Source organism: Chiloscyllium punctatum, chromosome 4, assembly GCF_047496795.1.
Source record: "Chiloscyllium punctatum isolate Juve2018m chromosome 4, sChiPun1.3, whole genome shotgun sequence".
Lineage (NCBI taxonomy): Eukaryota > Metazoa > Chordata > Chondrichthyes > Orectolobiformes > Hemiscylliidae > Chiloscyllium > Chiloscyllium punctatum.
The window spans coordinates 38,250,575-38,265,482 of NC_092742.1; the positions used below are offsets into that span (position 1 = coordinate 38,250,575).

The 14,908-nt window shown below is 38.5% G+C and overlaps 1 protein-coding gene across 5 annotated transcripts in view; it reads left to right on the forward strand.

Moving 5' to 3' along the window:
- prpf39 (PRP39 pre-mRNA processing factor 39 homolog (yeast)) overlaps positions 1-14,908 on the forward strand; it is a 64,520-nt gene that overhangs the window by 36,529 nt on the left and 13,083 nt on the right. For all 5 annotated transcript variants that reach the window (XM_072568428.1, XM_072568430.1, XM_072568431.1 and 2 more), the window contains exon 7: positions 9,550-9,657. In XM_072568428.1, the coding sequence (XP_072424529.1) occupies positions 9,550-9,657 (108 nt within the window). The remainder of the gene's footprint in view (positions 1-9,549; positions 9,658-14,908) is intronic.

The window sequence follows — 14,908 nt, forward strand, 5'->3', positions numbered from 1 at the left end:
AGATTAACTTCGTCAGAGTGCACTTACATAGTGGCTTTCATAAATTGGTGTCAATAGTAGTCATGATTTGGCGATGTTGGTGTTGGACTGGGGTGTACAAAGTTAAAAATCACAACACCAGGTTATTGTCCAACAGGTTTAATTGGAAGCGCACTAGCTTTCGGAGTGTCGCTCCTTCATCAGGTGACTATCTTTTTTTGCCCAATCACAACATATTTATATCTCTTTGCAGACGACTCCCATTGTCACAACATACTCCTGTGTACTGGTGTCAAAGTGATAAAGCTAGATAGATGTGGCTAATCTATTTTTCATTTGTGCATTATATTTTAAATTTTGCTTTCTTTCAGTCTTTGCAAACCGAAGCAATTTTATGTATCAAATTCGATGAAGTTTTGGCTTGAATATTTGGTATGACATTTTTGTAGTTAATTCTCTTTTATGTAAATGCTTTCCTACTGAGGAAGGAGTCCATTGATAAACTTTTAGTTTTGGCAAAAGTGAGGAATGCAGATGCTGGAAATCAAAGTCTAGATTAGAGTGGTGCTGTGGTGTTGTGATTTTTAACTTCATAAATTGGGAGGCTTTCAAGGCCCACATTCCTTCTCCAAGGAATAGAATACTTTTACGTTTTTTTTCTTTCTTCCGTGCATACAAGTAAGGATTTAAAAGTGCAATGTTTGCAGTTCATCCTCTGCAAGTCAGATCATGAAGATTCCGGGTCTTCTAAATTGTAGTTTCTCTGACATTCTAAGTATAGAGGAATGTTTGAAAATGTGTATGATTGCTATATGATTCGGTATGTATTTAAGTTTTATGGTATCATCCCTTTGCATAAAATGTTCTCACTTCCGTATGATCAAATTATTACTGGAACTTGAGTATTGCTGAAAAACGCATCTTGTCAACTTTTCACCTTTCACTCGTCAGGACAGTTCGTAAGCATACCAGTTCAAAAGGAATCATTTAAACTATAAGTGGAGAGTGCTGATTTGTTAGCAATTGGACTCTGAATACCCTGCTATGGACGATGCACCCATTAATGCGAAATCACAATTAACTCTTGGGTTTTGTATTTATACTGGGGAGGTTGACTGTGAACCAGCAAATGGCTGTCACCTGTTTTGAGTTGAAATAGGTGCAGTATGTGTTAATGTGTTCTTTTATGCTGACAACAAGCAGGCCTTTTCCTCAACTGATGTTCCTAAATTGATTGTCTGCATAATTCTTCACATAGGAGTATCTAGCAAATATTTTCCAGTTACATAACCACAGACAGCTATTGTTGGATACTTGAGTTTCGCAAAAGCAGTCTGGTTGAGTATACTCCACATTTTATGAACTGTCGAAGGGATATGCTCCTTGGCATCATGCCAGCACTGAAACTCATGTGCTGCATCATTTATTTGTATTATAAGCAATACATCTTTTTGGCTTAAAAACAGCATCCTGTTGGTAGTGAACATCATTTGAGTGAAGCTACACACTAGAAGTGTAAAATACCTAACTTCACCTGTGTTGAGACACTTTCAGGGTAATCTGAGGTGCACTGGACCCCTTTTCGAGATTGAGTGATCAACGTAGGGCCTTGAATGAGTTTGCATAATTAGTGAGGAATTACCTAATCGCAATAGCTTTAATCTAGTGGGACAGCCTTGAAACCGATCAATTTTTTTGTTTTGTTTCGTCAAGTTTGCACAGTGAACAAATGGCTTGAGCCCTATTTGTGAAGTTGCCAATAAGGCCAACCTTTTAGCATGGTGAACTGTATGAATCCTGGTGTGCATTCTGACCAGTGAAGATAGCCTGGCTTTCTATAATATAAACTTGTGCTAATTGAGTTTGTCATTCTTTAATTGAGCAAAACTAAAAGACTGGGGATCAGGCAGCTTCCGAGGAGCAGGAAAATCAACATTTCGGGCAAAAGCCGTCCTGATGAAGGGCTTTTGCCCAAAACATCAATTTTCCTGCTCCTCTGATGCTGCCTGACCAGCTGTGCTTTTCTAGCACCACTCTAATCTAGACTGATTTCCAGCATCTGCATTCCTCACTTTTGCCAAAACTAAAAGTTTATCAATGACTCCTTCCTCAGTAGGAAAGCATTTATATAAGAGAATTAACTACAAAAATGTCATACCAAATATTCAAGCCAAAACTTCATCGAATTTGATACATAAAATTGCTTCGGTTTGCAAAGACTGAAAGAAAGCAAAATTTAAAATATAATGCACAAATGAAAAATAGATTAGCCACATCTATCTAGCTTTATCACTTTGACACCAGTACACAGGAGTATGTTGTGACAACGGGAGTCGTCTGCAAAGAGATATAAGTATGTTGTGATTGGGCAAAAAAGAAGGGTATAATGTGGGAAAATGTGAAATTGTCCAATTTGGCAGATAGAAATGAGAAGCAGCACATTATTTGTAGGGATTACAGAACTTGGCAGCTCATTGGGATCTGGGTGTATTGGCACATGAATTGCAAAAGGTAAATAAAATGAGTTCTGATATAATGCAATAGTGCTGTTACCATGCAATCCAGTTTTATAAGAAAATCTCCTAATAGCAGTGTTGTTTAAACTAATAGGGCCAGATTCAGTTTATAGCCGGTACAGGTAAGGAAAGTTCGCATTCTACAAACAATGGTCTAAATTCTTCAATTGCATTATAGCCAATTCACATTGAGGAAACCCGTGTTATATAATACTTGTCTGCTTTCACATGTGCCATACTTGTGTACAATGAATCCTTTTCTTTATTACAATGGGAAAGGAATATAAAAGTAGGTTATAATAATTGGTGAGACCGCGTGGTTACTGTGCACTTTCTTTACTGAAAGAGAACCATTGCATTCAAAGATATTGTATATTTTGTCATTTTGAAGAGGAATTGCCCAAATGTAGTGTTTTTATAAAATAAGGAACTTTCCTGAATGTTCATGGCCGTATCTTGGGCTTTGGATAATGCATGAAAAAGCTAACGTTTAAAATATTACATGCCTGCATCCAACACTCATTCATCATAGGCATAAATGCCCAATGATAAAGGTAACAAAATAAGTTAAAGATTGAATACAATCAAAAGAAGTGGATGCTGTGTAAAAGTGGTAAGTCTGACGATTGGGAGCAATTTACATCACAAAGGGCGACCACAAAACTTACTATGAATGCAAGCTCTGAGCAACAAAGGTGCACTAAAAGTTTCTTTTAAATATGTTTAAAGCTAAATATTAGCTAGAACAAAACTCCTTCATTAGAGGTGGAGACACTATAAAATTTATCGCTTTGGAGAAAGAGGCAGACACTCTCAGAAATACAAGGCAATCAAGGTACTGAGCATCTGAAAGAAATTAATAAAGGGGTCGAAAGTTAACAATTTCCTGGAACAAATTAACATACTCCCAGTGTGTTGAAGGAGGTGGCTATAGAGTTAGTGGATGTACATCCTGAATTCTTTACATTCTGAAAAGGTTTCTGCAGACTGGAAAGCAACAAATCTAAACCCACTATTTGCAAAAGAAGGGAGTGGGAAAATGGCCAAGAGTAGAGCTCTTAGTTTGATGTTGGGTTAGTAGGAAAATGTTAGAATTTACAATAAAGGATATAACAACTGGACACTTTAAAAATGGTTCAATTGGGCAGAGTCAACATGAACATATGAAAGAGAAATCACTTCTGACACACTTTTTCAAGGTTTTTTGACTATTTTCTATGTTTAATTATTTAACAAGCATTGAAATTAATGTGGAGAAAGAAAGGAAACAAAAATAAATGAATTTTTTTCGATTCCAAAAACTAACCCTATTAGCGAGTGAGATGGAGAAATACTAAAATTAGAGGCAAAACAATCCACTACTCTGCAGCTGGGAGTATTTGAGGATACAAGATGACAACCGTATGGCTCAATGAGGTACTGGAGGAAGGAAATATCAGCCTGGGAGACTAGCAGTTCAACGTGCATGGAGTATTTTACAATAATCCAGGCAATTATGGAAGTCTAAAGCATGGCGATCAAAATTTAGTTACTACTGTGAATGTGTTAAACATATTGAAATTTATCAGCCATGCTCCATCAAAAATGAAGGTTAGAAATATAACCTTAGGAGCAGACTTTTCAGCATATCAAGCTGCTTCGCTATTTAATTAGATAATGGTTGATCACCTGCCTCAAAGCTAGTTTCTGCATGCAATCTCTATATTTCTTGACATCATTATTCACCAGAAGGTATAAATGTCTATCCCAGACATGCTCAACAATTAAGCAATGATTGCTGGCTGGGGTAGAGAATTCCCAAGACTCACCACCCTCAGTGAAAAAATTCCCCCTTATCTGAGTCTTATACATTACTGTCACCTGTTCCTAACTGCACCAGCCAGGGGAGCATGTTAACCATTTCTACTCCGTGTGCATATCATAAGTGTGGGTGAGGTTGTATCTTCAAAACATTAAGAGAATACATGTCCAGTTTCTCCATTTCTAATAATAAGATCCCACTATCCCAGGGATCAATCTGGTAAATGTGTAACATACAGCTCAAACAAGTGTGATCTCACAAGGTGCTACACACTTGCAGCAAGACATTTTTACTTTTGTACTCCCACTGGTGCAGTGAAGGCCTTTTAGTGAGACAAGACTAACACTTCCCAATCACACCTTTTTAGAAAAATACAAAATGAATAAGTTCACATCTTTCCACATGATATTCTAATATGGCTCCCCGGAACAGCTTGCGGGAAATCAAGCCTCAGTATTTCTGGAGTTAAAGATGTTAAAATATGCACTCAAAATTCCCCAATTTACCTGGTAATCCTTACACTAATTACTATTTATTACAAAGTAACCAGACTTTGGCTACATGTTGAGAGATGATGTGTTTTAGGTTATTTTACTCACTCACCAGCTTGCTAAACCCATTAATACCGAGTTTCCATTCATTCATTCATAACCCTTTACTAATCTGTTTACCAAAACACACTTTTATTCATTCATTTACATGCGTTTTGTAATATATTTTACTATTACAACATTGACCAAAATTAAAACCTCCCTTTCACCATAAACCCTTACCAGGCCTATTTCTACATCAGAAGCTACCCCCAAACAGGTGTCAATATCGTAAACAATACCGTCCCCTTCAAGTCTCCACGAAAGATAATATTAATCAGCCCTTACCAAAAGTTTCTCGAATCTGGAACACCAAACATTTTCCCCAGTTAGTACATACTTGGGCCATTATCCCCTTAAGAAACGAACAGTCAAAACAGTGCTTATGTGAAATTGCATGAATGAATGAAACCCTCACTGGCAAATAGTGCACCCAGCTGCGGTAATCAGTTGAATAATCTCTCTACTTAGAACAAGTACAGTTTCTAATTTAAAGCATATAGGCCTAGTATTTTTACTAACATTTACTAACTTATAAAACAAAAGGACTAAACTCTCTTAATTATGCAAGCAGAGCTGACAGATGTTCTTAATCCAATCAGAAGTAGCAGCCAGCATTTAGCACATAGTCATAGAGACGTACAACACATGGGACCTTATCAAAAGCCTTCTGAACATCCAAGTAAACTGCATCCACAAGCGACTCCTTGTCATGTCTATAGTTGCAACCTCCAAGTTCCCAGAGATTTGTCAAGTTCTGTTTTATTTACTAGATAGAAACCTGGAATAAGCTGTTAATCTTACAAAGAAAAGTTGAACAGATTGGGCTTGATTCCACTGGAATTGAGAAAAATGAAGGGTAATTTGATTATGTATAAGATCCCTGAATAATGGTGGTAAGGTGGTTGTGGAAGATGTTTCTTCTTTTGAGTGAGTGCTAAGGTAGACAACACTTTAAAAGTTAGGCATCACCCTTTTAAGGAGGAGGTATTTTTCTGAGGACTGAGTTTGGAACTCTGCCACAAAAGGCAGTGGAGGTGAGGTCATTTGACCTTTTTTTTAAAAAGGTAAAGGTAGATTCTTGTTAGGCAGGGAAATCATACTCCATTGGAGTTGATGGGAATATGGAAGTTAGTACACAAACTGGTTGACCGTTGTTTAATTGAATGGCGGAGCTACCTGCCAGTCAAGGAAGAACAGGGGTACTGGTAGAGTGGCAAGTGTGGAAACAGGTAAACTGTCTACCTGACTGATGATCCTTACTCTTGCACAGTGCCATTGCCATGCTTCTGGGTGCCTGTATGCACATAGTGACCTGTTGAAGAATAGCTTGCTGTATTGCAATGGAAGTCGAGGAATCATTTATCAACAGTGGTCACCTCTAAGCTTCCAGGCCAGCAGTCTGTGCTGTGTTCGAAGTTTTCTGATTCGTTGAGCGAGGTTCCATCTTACTGGCCTTCATAAGTGATCTGACTGCTGAACCCAATCTCCACTGTAAAGGAGGGGGTGGCACGGTGGCTCAGTAGTGAGCACTGCTGCCTTAGCGCCAGGGACTGGGTTCGATTCCAGCCTCTGGCAACTGTCTGTGTGGAGGTTGCATATTATCCCCGTGTCTGCGTGGATTTCCTCCAGGTGCTCTGGTTGCATTCCATAGTCCAAAGATGTGCAGGTTAAGTGAATTGCCCATGCTAAATTGCCCAGAGTGTTCAGGGATGGTTAGGTGCATTAGTCAGGGATAAATATAGGGTAGGGAGAATGGATCTGAGTGGGTTACTCTTCAAAAAGTCCGTGTGGACTTATTGGGCAGAAGGCCCTATTTCCTAACTGTAGAAATTCTATTCTGTATTATTTTGTTCATACTCTGCAACACACCCTTCCCAGTCAAGATGATTGTTTCTAAATCTAATCGGCCTCAAATTAGCATTGGGTTTCATCATCCATCATTGTTTTCCATGCAAGTCCTTTGGATGTTAATAGGTAATTTTGTGCTTAATGGAGCATTTAAATTCTGAAACTAAATTCTCTTCCTTGTGCCTGTGCTGGAATTCAAATTTTGCATTGCAGTTTGTGGCTTTTTTTTTGTTCTGAAAATTGGTGGTATAGTGGACAGTGAAGGTTACAAAGAAATCTTGATCAATTTGGTCAATGGGCTGACTGGTAGGTGAAGTTTAATTTGGATAAATACAAGGTACAGGTGCCCAATCCTTTATCCGAAATGCTCGGGACCAGCTGGTTTTCAGAATTCAAAATTTTTCAGAATAGAGTTTGGTGAAATTTTTAAAAATCTTACCAGAGGAGCAGACTCTATCAGTAAAACTGGGCTTGAGAGAGAGGCCTGCCAGTGCTGGGCCACATCCCCACATGTCTCATCTGAGTGACCCACATAGTGGGTGTCGACTTGGGTTAACCGCATGCCAAACAACCTTATTAATGAGAAAAAAACTTTACAAAAAAAACCTTCAGATTTTGGATAAAGGATTGTCTACCTGTATTGAATTTTGGTCATACAAACAAGGGCAATACCTGTACAATTAATGGTAGGGCTTTGGGTAGTGTTGCAGAACAGACATCTAGGGGTTCAGGTGCATAATTCTTTGGAATTTGCATCACAGAATGGTTAAGGTGTTGAGCAAACCTGCTTTCATTGCTCAGCCCTTTGTGTAAAGGAGTTGGGAAGTCACGTTGCACAGGATATTGGTGAGGCATCTTCTGGAGGACTAAGTACAGTTCTGGTTGCCATGTTTATAGGAAGGTTATTATTAACTTGGAGAGGGTTCAGAAAAGGTTTCCCAGTATGTTACTGGGAATGGAGTGTTTGAGTTATAAGGAGAGGTTGAATGGGCTTGGACTTTTTGCACTGGAGTGTAGGAGATTGAGGGATTGCCTTGGAGGTTTATAAAATCATGAGGAGCATAGATAAAGTGAATAGCAAGGGGGCAACTTTTTCTCATAGACACTGGTTCTGGCAGAGTCACCTGCCAGATGAAGTGGTAGGGGAAGGTACAGTTAGAATATTTAAAAGGCATTTGGATAGAGACACGAATAGGAAAAGTTTAGAAGGATATAGGCTAAATGCAGGCAAGTGGGACTAGTTTAGCTTGGGAGCATGGTTGGTGTGAACTAGTTGGACTGAAAAATCCTACAGCATGGAAACAGACTCTGTGATAGCTTCCACTATTAATGCCAGTTTTCTTCAGATAATTCATCTCACTAGTCCATGCATTTTGGATGTTACTTGTGTTTTTGTGAAGTCTGAACCAAAGTATATATTTAATTATCTCAACTATATAGCTTCTGTTATTTTTTGACTGTAAGATACCTCGTTTGTCTTTAGTAATTCTCTCAGATACTGTAGAAGCCATTTAATTTGTATGTTCCTGTAAACTTACTCTCTTACTCTATTTTCTCCCACTTAATTTTTTTGGCCTTCAAAATTTAAACTTCTCAATCCTCCCAGTCTTTTTTTAGCCACTTAGTAAACCCTATTCTTGGATCTAATTGCCCTTTTCCATCACAGTCAGGCTAACTTTCCTATTTCTATGCCAGATAAGAATGAACAATTGTTGCATCTCCTACATGTTCTCTTTAGATATTTGCCACTGCCTATCCGTCATCGTCACTTCAACAATGCTTGCTATGCTTGCTTAAAGTTGCCTTTATTTAGATTCAGATTCTCAATCAACTGCATTTCTATCATTAGGGTCACACTTTCCCAAAGGGACTTGCGCAACTCAATTAGCAATAATGCTTTCATATTACACAATGCCCAGCCGAGAATGACCTGTTTAGTAGTTGGTTCCTAAACACGCTGATCCAGAAAACCAGCTTGTAAATATTCCAGGAATTCTTTCTCAAGTATTTCCCCCTCTTCTGTGTCCCTGCATTGGTCCCGTTAGCCCTGCCTTTCAATTCCATTCTCCCCAGCTGCTATGCGAGCAAATACTCCCATATGGACATTTGTTCAGATCTGCCAGATACAATCTGTCCACCTTGTACTGGTCCCACCTTCCCCATAGCCAGTACCAATGGCCCAGGAATCTGAAACACACCACCTTGCGATATCTAGCAACTTAACTGATACCCTTCTATTTATACTCTGGTCAGCCAGCAATGCCCATATCCCAAGATTGAATAATAAAAATTAACAATCCTGAGAGCACTGTTTTGAGGTTCTGCTTTTAGCTTCCTTTCTAACTCCCTATGTTCTGCATTAAGGATATTATCCATTGCCTTTTGTATGCTTCATTACTTGATAACTCCCTCTTTCAATTTGATTTTAGCTGCTTCTCTTTGGTCTTGTTTCTCTTGTCTTTTGTTTCTCTTTATCTTTTTTTTTTGTGAGCATGTCTGTCATTCCTCTCCTTTTTTTTTGTGCTTTTCCACCCAGATCCCAGCGGTCATCCTCTCACTCCCTCACTTCTAATTCTTTTCAGTGTCTCCCACTTGCACATTGTTTTATTGAATCTCTTTCAAGTTTCAATGAGGCTAGTCTTCCCAAAGTGCTTGTGTTTTCTGTGTAGTTGTCCTGTAATACATCTAATTCTGGCTCATGTCTGGGATGTTGAATTATTTTCGTGCTGTTCGTATTCCTATTTAGTTTCATCCAAATTAATTACTTTTGTTATCACTTCTATTTGGTGAGGATTTGATTTTGTTCTTTCAGATTGTCTCTGAAATAGAAAATATGCGTCATAGAATAATTGAAGTTCGTCAGGAAACATATAATCATAATGAGAATGAAGTTAGCAGACGATGGGCTTTTGAAGAAGGGGTAAGTATTAAAAGGAAATTAAATGTGGAAATTCTAAAATAGCATTTTGTAGCACTTTTTTGTTTATAAGATTCATTTTTGCCCAATACAGGCATGAACTTGAGGCAAAATATATCCATAACTTTGTTTCCCTGAAGATATAAGAGAACAGAGTCTGTCTATTTTGCAATAATCCTAGATTCTCCCACCTCTCCATGTAATTGGAGTTCTTCATCTCTGGGGTCAGCCTGATAAAACCATCTATCTACTCCCTCAAAATTGTGCATTTTCTTACTGAAGTATGGTGCCTAGACGTGAACAATTTGAGGTCTTACCAATTATTTTACGACTGTTTAGCATAATATCGGATCAATAGCCATGCGTTTTCTCAACTCACTCTCCCACTTTCAAAAATGTATAAATGTTTCTGCACCCTTTTTCAAATTATCATCATTTGAATTTACTTTTTAATCGTCCAGACTACTGCTTTAGTGACGTGAGTGCAAATCCCATCATGGCAACTGAACTTGAATTCAGTTAATAACTCCGGACGATGGAACTATTGTCAATTGTTATAAATTCCCATCTGGTTCACTAATGTCCTTTTTAAGGAAAGATCTGTTTGCTGGATCTGGCCACTATGTAACTCAACAACTCCAACAATGTAGTTGATTGTTAAATGCACCCTGAAACTGCTCAACAAATTAGTCTTGTGTTGAACCACTACAAAGTCCAAGAAATGAAACCAGAATCATAAAATCCCTTCAGTGTGGAAACAGGCTATTGGGCCCATCGAGTCCACATTGATCTTCCAAAGAGGATCCCATCCAGACATTCACCCCTACCTTATTCCCATAATCCTACATTTCCCAGGGCCAGTTTACCTAACCTGCACCTCTTTGGTCCATCTGACATCAATCTGTGCAGTGAAAACTGCAACAGCAAACCCAGCCCTTCTTGCCACTGCAAAGTTATCCCTTAACTAGATTCTGGGGAGCACTGTCTCAAGTTAGTCAAGCCGCAGCCTGGCATTGTCATACTCTTGGGATTATATCTCGCAGCAATCGCCTAGTTACCAGCATCACCCACTGGAGCAAACCTATCAGGGGATGAATGCAAAGTGGTATGCAGTTTTGAAGAACTTGCCCTGGCGTCTTCAACGTTTGACTCTGGATCTTATGAAACGTCAAGGCTCCAGATTAAGCATATGAATTAGAAGCTGGGTTAAGGCATTTGGCGTCTCCATCCTGATCTGCAATTCAAAAATATCATGGCTAATCTGATTGTGTCCTCTACTGTTGTTGTTCTTGGTTGAGAATCTACCTCTGCCTTAAAAATATTCACTGACCTTGCTTCCACTACTCTGGAGAAAAGCTCAACAGGCTTACACCCTCAGGATAAAATGCCCTTCTCATCTCTCCCATGGCTGCTGAGTCAATACTCCTCATTGAATGTTGTTTTGAGGAAGCATTGAATGAGGCAAGGGCATAAAATGGCTAGGAGACTTCAATGTCTGTCACCCAATTATTGTTTAGTAACTGTTAGCCACTATTTACAGAGCAAGATGAATCCTATGGGAATCATATAGCTAATATACTGGATCTATAGCAGGTATCGAGGGAATTTAATCAGGGGAGAAATACATTTTTCCTATTCCTCATCAATTTAAAATCTATTTGTGCCAGATGCATCTGTCCATGTTAGGATTAGTAGAAAGGACCACAACGTCCTTGCAGAGACAAAACCATATTTTCACAATGAAGGTATTTTCCATCATGTATGGCCCTACCACTGTTGATCTAGGAACAGATCTGACAACTCAAACTGGTCACTCTTGAGATGCTGTGGGCCATCAACAGGAGTACGCATTCAAGCACTATTTGTAGCTCCGTGACCAGCATATTCTCTCACTCTCATTACTATAAGCTGGGGTTCTCTCCTGGTTCAATGAGGAGGCCAAGAAGGCATGTCTGGAGCAGCACCAGATATACTGAAAATTAGGTGTCAATGTGGTGAAGCTACAAAGCAGAAATCTTTGCATGCGAAACAGTGGAGTCAGCATGTGTTTAATAAATGCTAAGTATCTTGCTTCCAGTGGATCATGTCTAAACTGTGCAATCCTGCTGCTTAAAGTTGTAAAGGATGCTGAACAGGTAAACAGCTAAAAGAAGGAGGTGACTCCACAAAAATCATAAATTTTTAGATAACCCAGAAAATTGATGCTGAAGACAAGCTGAACCACTTACAAGCACTTCAGCCTGAGGTACTGAATGGTTCATCTATTTCTGTTTCAACCTGTGCTCCAGAACATTAACTGAGCTCTATCTATAACTACAACACTGGTATCTACCTAGCAATGTTGCCAGGTATGTCTTGTCCATGAAAAGCAAGTAAAATCTGACCCCTCTAATAACTCTTATCAACAAAGTGATGGAAAAGGTTGACAATGCTGTTATGTGGCAGTTGCTCAGAAATAACCTCTGCTTGTGTATCGCTTGTGTTCTACTCACCCTAAACTCATTAGTCTTGATTGAAATTTGAACAAAAGAGCTAAATTCCAGAGGTGAGGTAGAAGTGACTGCCCTTGATATTAAAACAATATTTGTTTAAGGGTGTGCCAGGACATCACTGCAGGAGTTCATCGGGGTAAGACTGAGGGCACTCGTCACTCATTCTACCAGAAGATAGAACTGCTTTCTGATTAGAGACAACTGGTGGTAGTTTAACCTGAGGGTTACTATCCCTCCACTGAGGGACAAGGTTGAGAAGATGGGACCTTCATAACACCTTCAGCTAGTGCAAACATTTAACCTGTGCTGTTGGCATCATAAACCAGCATCTAGCCAACTGAGCTAACTGACCCCCAGCTTTGTAATGACCTTCCCTCAGTCAATGACAAACAAGATAGAATGTAACCATCTCCCTGTAACATTTAATTTTCATAATTTCAACTGAATTACCTCATTATTAACATCCTGGATATTACCATTGGTCAGAAATTGAGCTGGACTGGAAATATAAATGTAATGCCAGAAAAGAAGGGCAGAGGCTAAGAATTTTGAAGCAAGTAACTCTGTTTTCTTCATGGCCATCCATGTGCAAAGCATACATCTCGAATGTGATGGAAGCTCTGTACTTGTTTAGAACTGTACAGTTCCAAAATACAGTCTTGACACCATCAGATCATGGTAATCAACTTGATGAACACCATATCCACAACCTTCATCATTCACTTCATTTACCACACCCAATGACAGCAGTGCTTGCCATCTACACGATCCACTACAGCAACATGTCAAAGGAGCTTTGGCATGAATTTTACACCAGAACAGACACATGGGATCACAATAGCGCGTAGGTTCCACTCCAAACCCCAAATTATCTTTATTTGAAACAAGATTTAAATTGATTTGTAATGCTATTATGTCACTGGGTCAAAGTCCTGGAACACCTGTCCTTAATTGAACTGTGGATATACCTGATGAAGGGCTTTTGCCTGAAAGGTCGATTTTTTCCTGCTCCTCGGATGCTTCCTGACTTGCTGTGCTTTTCCAGCACCACTGTAATCTAGACTCTGGTTTACAGCATCTGCAGTTCTTGTTTTTACCTTGTGGATATACCTATCCTAAGAACTGTCGCAGTTCAAGAAAGTGGCTCACCACCAACTTCCCAGTATGTTTGGGGGTGGACAGTAGATGGTGGCCTAGCTAGCATTGCTTATATGAATAAATGAAAAGGGTACATGGCCTCTTGATCTTCCCATATATGACTTTATCCTTCCTTTCATTAAAGTACATCTATTTATTTTATTGTCCTGTAATGTACTATCCTACTCATGTACTGTATTTTGCAAATTTTGATATTCTTCTCCTGCTGGGCTATTTGTCCAGATGAGAATTGATTTTTGTCCTTGACCAAGATTGTTATCTTTCATGCCATTGATCTGTAGCTGCAAAATTTAATCTTTGCCCCATTCAATAATAGGGAAGTTTTTCAGAACCTCAAGACAGGAAAGATGGTCAGACTTGGCAATAATTTCTGAAAAGCAGTTTACAGTAAATCCAAGTACTGACATTGTGTTTTAAGCGAGAAACATCAGGTAATGCAGATCATATCTGATTCTCTTGTCCCATGACTTTTAAAATATTTTAATTGCTCATTTAATTCTACTCTGTGCATTGCTGTATTTCATAAACTTCATTATTAATGGAATTGACAGCAGTTTACTTAAGGCTGCAATTTTAAGTGGGGTGGGGAGGAGCAAAACAATTCAATAACAGCGCCATGTTTGAACGTTACTCTGACAAAGCACTGGTTAAACAATAATTCATGTGGGTTTTTGTATTTGAAGGAATTGCAAAGACTCTTGAGAATTTCTGTGAAGAAAAATTAATGTAAGAAGTCATGAAGTCACATATGACTTTCTAGCAGACAAAAAGATGAGATCAAGAATGGAAATTATAGGTCATTAGTTTGTTAGGATCAATCTGCACACAATTTTAATCATACATATTTGAAATCCTTTAAATAGTTTTCATAAAATAAGAAATAATTAGTGGTCTAAGTAGATTATGGGTTTTTAGTCAAATGCTAATAAAATTCACATCAACTTGCAGTAAAGACAAGCACTCAGAATTAAGGGGGAATGAATCTGGACACAGGTGATGGAAGTTAGAAGGTGAAAATCTTTGATACAATGCACTAGCATGAACTACCTGATGAAGGAGCATTGCTCCAAAAGCTTGAACTTCCAAATAAATCTTTTGGACTATAACCTGGTGCTGTGATTTTTAACTTTATTCTGCTATTTTGATTTGGAAGGCTGTACCTCTAACAATGCAACACTAGTGCTATGGCCTAATTTCAAACATGCCATGAATCCACAGTTTCCTGATACTTGGGCAAATGATGCCATTAAGCCATGGTTGATGCACTAAATTGTAAAATACTGAAATATTCCTGATGCAAGCAAAGTCAGATTGAATAACAAATTTAAGACTATACGCACCATTTTGCGTAACAAATTTGAAAATGGTGGAAAAGGTGTGGTTAAAGAATTGCCAGGGATTGCTGGTGAATTATACTGGTGGAAAAAGACTATAGATTTTTTTTTTAAGAATGTTAACTTTGAATACATCCACATCATCTATGATAGAATAAATAAGTTGCTTTCCAGTTTCCGGTTGTTTCTAATTGCGCTAATGAGAAATTTTAATGGTTATTGAAGAATACTTATACAAGATTTAGAATTTGAGCATTTGAATTTTAGCAT